Raw genomic sequence first — 11,806 nt, 5'->3', positions numbered from 1 at the left:
AAACAGTAAGACAGTGATTCCCCGACTATCCCGGAAGTTACGTTCCAGACCCATCAGCGATAGGTGAAAATCCACAATATAGACCATATAAATAAAAAAAATTATAGTTTAAGTTTTAAAATACCACTCCGTATGCTTTGTTATGAATTGGCTGCAAAGCACACTACAGGTAGGATGTACTTATTGAATTTTTACTCAATTTTTATTTATATACAATACAGGTGTATTCAAGATTCAAGAGGGATTTATTGTCAATACAACAATATACATATAGTATACAGTGTATTGAAATGCCGTTTCGCCCATGGTGCGTAGAATATAAAATATAGAAAAATATAAACAGAGATTACACATAATACAAATGTATGTATGTTGTAATTACAGTAATACATTGTTGTTACTAATAGTTTAGCATAGAAAAAATGCTTATTTTAACGTAAAAAGTTGACTAAAACGATCGGTATAAAACCGCAGATTAGATATCTTCCACAGAAAAATCTGTGATATAGCGGGGGCGTGATAACTGAACCGTGATATGGCGGGGGATCACTGTATGCAGTATTTGAATTTAAAAAATATTTGGATAAACAATAGCAGTGACTTGTCCAATACCTTCATGTACCACAGATTCAGAACCACTCTTCTAAAGTAAATAAATTTAACACAAACTTCCCACATTCTGTTAGACGTCTACATGGAGTTGAACAATAATAGCCATCTTTTTTTTTTTTTTTGACTGTGTCCACTGAACTGGGAGCCACATAATAAATCTTTCTGTCGTGTTGCTTTGTACGTAACATAAAAGCCTACTGGCCTGACAAAGGCCATAATCGCCAGCCAGTCACTGCCAGCCACCGACATCAGGTTACTGGTCTATAATCGCCGATCACCGATAATATTGTCAAGTCACACAAAGCTATGGATATGATTTGTTTGTTTGTCTGGTTTTACTTTATTATTTTGTACTGTCATTTTTCATTGTCTCTGCCTTTCATCGTCCTCTGCTGAGGGTGACAGCGTGCAGAGCAGGTCGGACCGAGTCGCTTTTTCCAAGGCCGCAGGCTGCTACACGTTCAGGGGGACCACATCCCTGATGTGCCCGGCTGGGAGATGCATCCTGGGTCGCCTCTTTCTTTGGTAACAGGGGGATCACATCCCTGATGTGCCCGGCTGGGAGATGCATCCTGGGTGGCCTCTTTCTTTGGTAACAGGGGGATCACATCCCTGATGTGCCCGGCTGGGAGATGCATCCTGGGTCGCCTCTTTCTTTGGTAACAGGGGGACCACATCCCTGATGTGCCCGGCTGGGAGATGCATCCTGGGTCGCCTCTTTCTTTGGTAACAAGCTGTTCACTGGAATTTCCCCTGTAGGTTTTCTGCCAGCATTAGACCGTGCTATAGAGCAAAGATGGACCCAGGTATTGAAATCATGGAGTCTCCTATCCCAAGAGGTCCTTGTAATTTTTGTTTAATTTTGTTATAGTTTTTGCTGTTTTTTGTAGCATTTTAAAACTATATAGTTCATAATGTTTAATATTAATTCAATAATCTCAACCCTTCTGGTCATTTAAGGCAGCCTTTTTATGCCTAAAATTAAACAGAGCATGTATTAAGCTGAATGGTAATTAAAATGCAAAGCTTGTGCTTCTAAGGGCGATTTTTTTTACGCCTTAACCGTTTCCTTCTCGTCCCATTATCTGAAGCATATGGGCCCTGTCTGTATCAGTTTTGGCGTCTTGGCATCACTAAATGTTTGTGTCTGAGCGTATTGAAATGAGGTGGCTCATCATGGGTGTCGGTGGATATTTCCACAGCTTATCTTGCTGATCTGCTTCCAGCAAACCACTGGGGCTGCATTTAAAGGGTAATCTGATGTTAGCTTCAGCGACTGGATTCTCCAAACAGTGTCATCTGCTTGACACAAATTCCACATCTGGTTTGCCCGAGTCCATCACTCCCTCAGAAGCCTGCCGATATGGGGATGGAGTTTTCTGCCCTGTTCCTGTGCACCACAGAGAAGCGAGCTCTCCGATAGGCTGCTTTTGCCGGCCATGCAGACACAGTGTTTGTTTATCCAGGGCTGTTGTCGTTTCTTTTGGCTCCCACTGTGTTTATAAGTGCACTCTGCTCATTCCATTCCCTCTATTCTGGGACATGGAGGACGGTGAGTGTAGATGGTACCCGGTGCCCCTCCTGAAGGACCGGCATCCATGCCCTCAGCCAGAGGCCCACCATGCTGTCGCCCTCGGACGATAAAGCTGAATCCACCCTCACATCTGACACCCAAGGCATGGTCGCCTGTTGCATTGATCGGCATGGTTTTCTCAGTCAACACAGCAAATCCCGTCCACAGCCCTCCTATCCATAAACTTGTTAACTTGCTTTTCATTAGACACCAAAACGCATCACCAAATCCACACTCAGGTGCCTGACACTGACCGCTTGTATCCTCTGTCCTCATCATCCATCTCTCTTCTCTGCGTGGTTCTTCAGTGGCATGGTTATGTGCAATGGCAATCTCCTGAAACTACTTCCTTCCACATGATTTTAATCCCTGTGAGCCAAGATTCACAGACTAGAACCAAATTGTGCCGGATTCTTCAGATTCGGGTCTGCATACAGAAATCCCAGGAAGTGTTCGGCGGCAGGCCATGCCCTAGGAGATGCCAGCATTGCTGTGCCAAAGTTCTGGAAAGTTCCATCAAACAACCTTGTGGTCATACTGAGTTATCAGGAATTTTGAGAGCATAAAATTAGATAATAAAGTGATAAAATGTGCATTTACTGTGGAATAAAGTATGAATGACTGTTACATTTATATAGCGCTTTTCAAGACACTCAAAGCTCTTTACAGAACCAATGAGGAGCCACTTCAACCACCACTGCCGTGTAGCCCCCACCTGGAAGATGCGACAGCAGCCATTCTGTACCAGTATGCTCACCACAGAGTAGCTAAGGTGGTGAAGGGGCAGGAGGGAATTCACCAGTTAGATACAGGGGATGATTAGGAGGCCAGATTTGATAGGGCCACAGTGGGGCATCGGGGTACCACCCCTACTCTTTCGAAAGATGCCCGGGACCTTTTACAACCTGATAGAGTCAGGAGCTCAGTTTTATATGTTACCCAAAGGACGGCACCATTTTTACAGCACTGTGTCCCCATCACTGCATTGGGGCATTGGGACCCACACAGACCACAGGATGGGCTTCCCTGTTGGTCACACCAACACCTCTTCCAGCAGCAACCCAGCTTTCCTAGTTGGACTCCCAACCAAGTCCTGGCCAGATCCAAACCTGGAGGATTATCTAGTCTGAACTGCAGCTGGTTTGACTGCTGAATGTGAACCTTCAATGAGGCTGATGGCTTGAGAGGGAACCTCCCCAGGGATGGGGGTCTGACATGACCACCTGAAAGTTCCATCAAACGGTTTGGAAAAGACTTCCAACAATAGTCTTTTGGGTTCAATGACGTATCTTGTTGCATTTTATTTCAATTTAAATCTGTTAGTATTAAATTGTTGTAAAGACAGTTTCAATTGTTCCACATATGTCCAATTTCACACACATTTTCCACTGTGTAATGTTAAGATTCAAAGGCTTATTGTCTTTCCTACACATTGTGTGACCTAAAGGAAGGAAATGCGTCTCCTCCTCGGGTTGATAAACTTCTTGGTTCATTCACAGCCAAATAACTGGACAGCAATGTGACCCTGGAAGAATTAGAATTTAGTGATTAATTGTCATTGTTGACACACCACAGCACACAGTGGACAACTATGAAATGTGTCCTCTGCATTTAACCCATATGTGACAATGTGACATAGCAGAGGGCAGCTAATTCAGCACCCGGGGAGCAGTGCTTGGGGGCGGTACCTTGCTCAGGGTACCTCAGTGGTTCCTTGCTGGTCCACCACATATGCCCTCGAAGCAGCCTGGATTTATCATTCTGCAATCATGTATAAAGAATCTGAGATGTGCTTCAGTCTATTCCAGTCACGTACATACAGTATGCCTCAGTCATTAACATTTGGCTGACCTGATCACTTACTTTGGATTAAACTGTGTGAGAGAAACGACAGGCAGGCCATGGCAGATATGGGCACCTGGAACGTGTCGTGCAGCCTCCCCAAGCAGGACGTTCTCCAGAGGGTCATTGGTTGCCAAGGCTGACTCTTACACGAGAAATTGATAGCAAAACAATATAAGCACAACACACCATGTCATTCTGTGTGTCGACTTCACCTTTGAGCTTCAATCATTGGTCAAATCTGGTACATATCTATGTATGACTTGTCTTTGTTCTGTTGCATGCATGGAGCAATATGTAAATGTAAGAAAAAAGCACAATCAAGCAGGTCAAGGGCAGTTAAACCTGTACAATCAGGGGCCAATTCAGATTCTCTACAGATGTCATCATAAATGAAAAAACAGTGTCATTATTTTTGAGGAGCAGGGCCAGATTCTATTGTATGACTTCCATTTAATGTCTGATCATTCGTCTGGTAAGTTATATAATATATGGGATTCGTCTCTCTTTTTTCTGATTAGCTGGGACAGTCTTAGGCACAATTCAGGAGTATGAACTTTATGCCCTAATGTTTATGTCATTAAGGGAGAAATTTCACAATTTGAATATGCAGTCCAATTTGCAATGAAATGTATATACTTAAAAATTACATGATAACTGAAATACTCTCTAATAATAAAATGCCATTATTTAAAATGGATGCCTCTGTTAGATTGATGTTCATTTATTTGACTTCAGCATTGAACTCCACCATCCCCCAAATACCTCCCTTTGCTATCTGATCTTGGCCTGCCTGACCGAGGAACCTCAGACCGCATTGGAAATATCATCTTGAGCATTCCCCCCAAGGCGATGTGCTCAGTCCCTAAACCCTGCTGGCCAACACCTGCTCTAAAAAGTATGGCTCAAAAAGCATCATCAGATTCGCTGATGCCACAACAGCTGTGGATCTCCTCACCTGTGATGAGTCAGCATCCACAATGGAGGAGCACCTTACACAGCGGTGGATCTCCTCACCGGTGATGAGTCAGCATCCACAATGGAGGAGCACCTTACACAGCGGTGGATCTCCTCACCGGTGATGAGTCAGCATCCACAATGGAGGAGCACCTTACACAGCGGTGGATCTCCTCACCGGTGATGAGTCAGCATCCACAATGGAGGAGCACCTTACACAGCGGTGGATCTCCTCACCGGTGATGAGTCAGCATCCACAATGGAGGAGCACCTTACACAGCGGTGGATCTCCTTACCTGTGATGAGTCAGCATCCACAATGGCGGAGCACCTTACACTGTGGTGGATCTCCTCACCTGTGATGAGTCAGCATCCACAATGGAGGAGCACCTTACACAGCGGTGGATCTCCTTACCTGTGATGAGTCAGCATCCACAATGGCGGAGCACCTTACACTGTGGTGCAATAAAAATCTGTCTCTTGATCTGCATTAAAAAGAGATGATTGTTGATTTGGAGAATGTCCATTTCTGCCCAGTGCCAGCTGGTCACTGAAAGCTGTCATTGGTGCTGTTCTCACATATAGCGGTACGCTAACATGGTCAAAGGCCCCCCACTAAAACCTGGAAGTTTCATTATGTGTTGCCTTGTTTAGTTTGACATGGCAAACACGTTGAAGTTAACGAGCGGCGTAGTATTGAATTACCCGTTTAACTCTACCCAGTTTAACTCTACCCACAATCGTATAAAACCGCAGTCTGTCGACGCGATAACATCAGTATGACTTACACATGTCATCCAGTAGGCGGCGCTATTCTACAATTTAATAATTATTGCACTACGAAGGTTTGTTCCATTCAAAGGGACTTAAAAATTGCAACTATTTATACAAAAAAAATCGTATTTTAAACACTACGATTATTTTCCATAAACTAAAAATATTTCATACTTACATGCTGTACTCATAAACAAGCTGGATTTTATTACAGGTGTATGTAAACTACCACATTTGCCTAGGGAAAAAGCAAAATGACAACGCAACACGTACAGGTCATCTGTGGCCTTTGACAACGATCAAAAAGGAACACCGTGGTTTGTCAAACTGTGCGTGTGTATGTGGGAGAATAACGAAAAAAGCTAAATATTGCTGCAAATTAAAACAATTAAAGAAACGACAGGAATGTCCAGTACTATGTTTCAATACGCAGTGATTTTGCCCTATATGAGATTACAGGAAGCTATTAGTTATGAATAAGCCAGTAGATCGATGCCTAGTTAAATTAAAAATGAACGAAACGCGCCCTTTAATTATTAATTTTTTGCAAATTAAATTACAGCACTTAGCAAGAAAAAATGTAATCTGGGCTCCATTAACAAAAATAATCTCGCTGAGAGAACCCGTGCGACGAGTAACAATAGATAATATAGGCGGATTACAAAAATATAACTGAGTAGACATATACCTGTAGTTGATTACTCTTTTATTAATGTATTGTTTGTACATTCTGCAAATACAACAGCATGGTCACATAAAAGCATTGAAATTTTGCTCTATTTAGAGAAAAGTATATTTGTTAGACGTGCATTGCGTTTCACTTTTAGCAACCCTGTTACAAATGCTTCAATAAAACCAAGACAAACCAATTCCCTCGCGACTCATCTTCCACATTCTCCAGTCCGTTCAACATAAATGTAGTCCAATCGACGAATTCGCAATTTCTTCATTTTAAAATAAATGACATCGATCGCAGTGCTCAGTCAGGATAAACGAAGGCAAACAGTATACTAATTTATCCCCAGATCAGAATCCGCCAAAAAATACATTACACATATGTGTTTAAAAGCGAAAGCAAAAAAGAAAGAAAAAAATCATCATTAACGACAAATAGCTAACGGGCTTTTATAATTAATCACCGGGCAGGTACGAAATCCATGCAGTCCGAGAAGGTAACCTTTGGCAAGCCTAGTTTTCAGACAAGAGTTGCTTCCTTTTTTTAGTAAATATTTAATAGCATTCATTCATATATCTAAATAACACGCCATAACTAAATCTGATAATACGTAATCACCTTTTTCCAAAATATGAGTGGTTTGTTTGCAATAAAATAATAAACGGTTTGTAATTATTATTGCAGGCAGTGCTTTGGACAGCTGTGCGGCGTGAAAGGCCCCATTGGGCCTTTACAACTATTCGAGAAACTGATGCTACCGCCAGTATCCTAGTGGAATAGGCGGCTGCGGGTTTATATTTTTGTTGAACGTTGAGACGGTTATTTTGGGGTTAATAAAAATCAAGAGTCGGAGAAACTCAAAAGGGGTCCTGCCGCGGAGGATTAGCGACACATAAAACTATAGCCAATGTTAACTTGACGGAGTTTGACTAATGGAAAGAAGAATTAAGTAGGCTTGGAAGGCCTACTACTTAGTTAGCTAGCGTGGGACAGTACCGAGGGGCGATGAATTGTAAACGGTCTGTGGTACCTTAAAGTCGGCTTCGGGCGGCCTCGTAACTTGAGCGTGGACACGTCGGATAAGTTTTAGTCCTGGTCACTGTCGCTTTTTTGTACTAGCTGTCTAACTGGTGAAGTTAGACGGAACAACTTAAATTTGCAGAGGAAAAAAGGAAGTTCCACTTTGCTTTTGTACACTGCCCCCAAGTTCTAAAATAACTACAAAAAAGTTTTCTGTAGCAGAAAAATAACTACAAAATCTGTTTTATGCAAGCTCATGGTACCGATTAAGCCAACTAGTTTGATAACATAGCTTAACTAGCTAGCGTTAGCCTTAAAACTTAATAAACTTGCGGGACACATCGGCGGCTAACAATGGGGGAAAATGACAACATGGACTATTTTTACCAACAAGTATTGCAGAAGGACGTGACCCGACGACTACAAGTTGGACAAGATCTGATAGACTACCTCAACGACCCGCAGCGCTCCCCCGACGTGGAGCAAGACAAACCTCGTTTGGATAAAACTATAGATGAGCTGACGGGATGGGTGAATTCAAGTAATTACAAGGTAAGTTGTTTTAGAGATGTGGCGTTGTTCTTCTCCGCCGAGAGAAGACGTTTTAAAATCTGTATGTAACTAGCAGTGCTTTATTTTGGGCAGTATGAGGATGTGGATGCAGGACCTGGACTGCGATGTGTTGGCGAGTCATTGATTATTCATGGGACGGTCATTGTTGTGGGTGACCGTCAAAAGATGCCCTACACCCGTAATCTCATCAAGCGACCCGCGACTGTCGAAACTCGACGCACAACGGCGCACGTTTCTCCCGTGTGACACGTTGTTTATTCAAGATTATTTGCTCTCAGTTTTGCGATAATCATAATGATTGTTTGCACTCTGCTGTGTAGACAAATGACCGACCTCTCCCATCTACGGAAGTGCTCCGCTTAAGTTGTGCGAAACAAAGTGACGAATGTTTTTATCCCTTTCCCTAATAATATTGCATTTATGTATTTCTGTCGTTCAAAGAGATCAGCAAGCGGGCTCTTGGTGTATTGGGTGCAATCGTCATATCGACCTCGGTGGGGGTAGGGCACAGGTCATTATTCTTTTCTTACTCTCATCCCCTTCCCAGATGTGAGTGAAGTCGGTGTGGTTGTAATATAAGGATTTGGGGAAAGTGCCTTCTTGGGAATAACTGCTCAGCTAACATCGGAGTTAATAAACAAACAAAAAAAAGAATGACGGCACCGTTATATTTAGAGTTCCATTAAGATTATCGATTAAGTTTATTTTTACATCGAGTTTTTCGCGCACGACAAGATATCTGGTTTTCGGTTTTTGCATATAGCATTAGACACCGATTGATTCTTGTCAGTCAAAGCTGGCAAATTGAAGGTTATAATTAGGTACAGTCTTTTCAGATGTACAACAATAAAAAAAGAGAATCTTACGGATGTGCTTTGGTTCTCCGGAAAATAAAACGATATGATTCAACTGTGCATCCATCTGTGTCACAGTGGAAGGACTGCTACTAGTCGTAAGGAATTGGGCTTGGTATTGTGCTTCTGGTAATGCATAACAGAGAACAGTGAAACGTAAAGCATCTCGCAAGTCAGCTCCTAAACACGAAATTGTCAGTGTTAAAAGCACACGTGCTGCATACTAGGGATGTCATGAGAACCGATGCTTGGATACTAAATCGATGCCAAAACTCTGCAAACATGACAGAACCTGTTTTTCTACAGTACCTTAGGTACCGGTGATGCAGTTCCTCTGAGCCTGACGAGAGCAGCATAAACACCTGCAGCATAAACTCCCCCCTCCTTTACAACACACACATAGCACATTCCTGAAATAAAATGCTTATTACTCTTGAGCCAAGTGTACTGCATTCATAAACATGGTCTGGTTTGAATCCTGACAGACACGAAAAGTTAACAGGTAACAAACTGATATCTAACAGCATTACTTGGATAACTTTTACTGTAATGTTTTTGCACAGCCATAAATGATTTTGTGGTTTGTTTTATTACAAACGTTTTGCATAGCCTGACAATGTTTTTTCAAACTTACTGACCTATGTTACATTTGTTTTTAAGATGACTGGTAACTCAATGGCTTTAATGCCTTTTGATTTTGCCACAGTTCGTCCAGCTGCCCCAGTCATGAAAGCTGTAAATAGATGCCTTACCTCTGTTCTCTCTTCTGCTTTCCTTTTTTGGTTAAATGTCCTATTCTCAGAAAGCAATTCTGCATGCGTGCGGAACCTACATGCTACTGTTCTTTTTTTGTAACGTTAAGTTGTTTCATTTTATTACTTGAAGGATACCGGTCACTTTTTGTAATGTTCAGATGTATTTAATAAAGGAGCGTATGCTGAAATACATCGGAATTGTTTTGTTTTTGTTTTTGCTGTGGTATTGAATTTGGTAGCAAGAATGGAGTAATTTTACTGGTACTGGTATCGGCTAATAAATTTCTGCTATTGTGACTTGCTTATTGCATACTGTCAGTAGTAATTTTGTAATCATGGCTGTTGTGAATGGTCACTTGTTCCAGAGGGCCACTACTTGAGGAAAGAGGCAGTTATTGTGGTTTGAAGTCTTGCCTTTTAGTGACCAGAATCTCATTCCAGATGGGAGAGGCTGACATGAAGAAAGACGTGAAGGGTCAGCCATGATCCTACTTGTTCATTTTTTAGAAACTGGAATTGTAAAGATCCCAGTGGGAGGCAACATCTCAGCGGATGTCCCTCTCTGTTGACTTGGTGCATTGGAGTCTGGTTCTGTCCTGTTTTGGTAAACCCGAACCGAACAATCAGTCATTATATGAAACTGGACTCGACGATGGCTATATGGAATATGGAACTTTGCCTTTAGTTTGTGGAAAATTGGAATTCATCAGCTTCTGCAGGAACTACTGCCTCTATTGTGCTTTCCTGACAATGTAGTCATTCTTTATTTTAGATCTTGGGAGATTATGGTTCCCTGGAATCTGAATTAATAAACTAGGCCTGCATGATGTGCAGTATAAATATTGATATTTCTTGATAAGCCTAATTCATATTTTTCCACATGTTCTTTGTGCACTTTCGGGCTGTGAATGGTCGTCTGTGTGGCGTGTCGTGTTCATACTACATTTTGGCTGCGGATGTAGATGGTCGCAGTCGGTGCATGCATACGGCAGTGATATTCCACCAGACTTGCAGGGGCAGATGCAGTGTGACAAATACAAGCAGTGTAGTGAAACAGTGAAGTTTTATGAACAGTTTTAATGTTATATGGGCCAAACCTTGAGTAACTACGGTCCTTAGACACACCACAGTATTTTGAAATCCTTATAAACAAACTAGCCGGGAGTCCGCCCCCCTTGCCCACGAGAGTGCTGGAATATTGTTGCCTTTTAAAACACCGTAAACCTCGGTATGATGGCTGGACAGTATGACAACTTAGATATACAGGTAGAGCTGGGCGATATGGCCTAAAAATAAAATCTCCGATTTTTTTCACAATAAATCCGATTTTCAATTTTAATCGATTTTCCCCTCCCCTGCTCAAAATCAAACTACAGATGACAAATAAATGGTTCAAAACAAGTTTTTTTTTTTTTTACCGATAAGTGTAATCTGACAAGCCAAAAAAGATGCTTGTGAGATGGCAGAGCACGCCATTGTAAACACTTTTAGAAACTTGTAAACTTTTAGCATGTTAATGAATCCTGGCTTTTCCACAGTATGTATAGGCGACAGCGTCTGTTATCGCCTTCCACCGTGCCCCATTCTTATCATACGGCACACAGTTCGAAAACGTGTCGGGGACGGTTTCTTGCTTAACATTGGATGTTGTGCTGGTGCTGCGGCTATTTTCATTTCACTGGGAGCTGCACTTCTCCCACTCCGCTGTGTGCCTCTGCTTTAGGTGCTGAAATAAGTTTGTCGTGCTGCTTCCTTTGATTGCAACAGTTTTTAAACAGACTTTGCAAAGGGGTTCTTGTTTGGTCAGTGTCCGACGGCGCAAAACCGAACCATTGCCATGTTTGTGAATCCGCTACAGCGTTTGGGTGCGCCGCCCTAATGTACCCGCGAAGAACGGTGCGTCGCATTAGATCCACTTTTGGTGCATGCGTGAAAAATAAGTAATAAAATCGATTTTCATAAAAACACATCGTCCTGAATTGTAAATTTGATTAATTGATAAAATTGATTTATCGCCCCCCTCTATATACAGGTATCTCCGACCCTCATACCGCTGCCTACCATAACTACAACAACAACTGTTCTTCCTCTTTTGTTATTGACCATTGATCTGTGAAAGTCCACGTTGCTACTTACTGGAAATACCTAATCAATTATCTTGCACATGCGAT

General features: G+C 42.1%; 1 protein-coding gene and 1 long non-coding RNA gene across 14 annotated transcripts in view; one reads left to right on the top strand and one right to left on the bottom strand.

The window, feature by feature from the left end:
• Positions 1-152: 152 nt before the first annotated feature.
• On the bottom strand, positions 153-6,933 carry LOC111839694 (uncharacterized). Of its 3 annotated transcripts, none has more exons than XR_002837164.2 (4): positions 4,986-6,933; positions 4,049-4,172; positions 3,874-3,946; positions 153-3,710 (listed from the first exon to the last, which is right to left on the bottom strand). It is a non-coding gene; the product is annotated as an uncharacterized lncRNA (long non-coding RNA). The 3 variants fall into 3 exon arrangements; XR_002837163.2 differs by having other exon boundaries at positions 4,049-5,468; positions 6,624-6,933; XR_002837162.2 differs by having other exon boundaries at positions 4,049-6,933.
• A 225-nt stretch (positions 6,934-7,158) lies between these two features.
• clasp2 (cytoplasmic linker associated protein 2) overlaps positions 7,159-11,806 on the top strand; it is a 45,843-nt gene continuing 41,195 nt past the window's right edge. For 6 of the 11 annotated variants that reach the window (XM_072706093.1, XM_072706094.1, XM_072706092.1 and 3 more), the window contains exon 1: positions 7,159-8,005. In XM_072706093.1, the coding sequence (XP_072562194.1) occupies positions 7,808-8,005 (198 nt within the window). In that variant the 5' untranslated portion in view covers positions 7,159-7,807. The remainder of the gene's footprint in view (positions 8,006-11,806) is intronic. The other 5 variants (XM_072706099.1, XM_072706097.1, XM_072706098.1 and 2 more) reach the window with 1 other exon arrangement.

Source organism: Paramormyrops kingsleyae, chromosome 23 (assembly GCF_048594095.1).
Source record: "Paramormyrops kingsleyae isolate MSU_618 chromosome 23, PKINGS_0.4, whole genome shotgun sequence".
NCBI classification, from domain to species: Eukaryota; Metazoa; Chordata; class Actinopteri; order Osteoglossiformes; family Mormyridae; genus Paramormyrops; species Paramormyrops kingsleyae.
The sequence above is the reverse complement of the archived record's forward strand: the minus strand, read 5'-3'. Positions and strand labels throughout refer to the sequence as shown.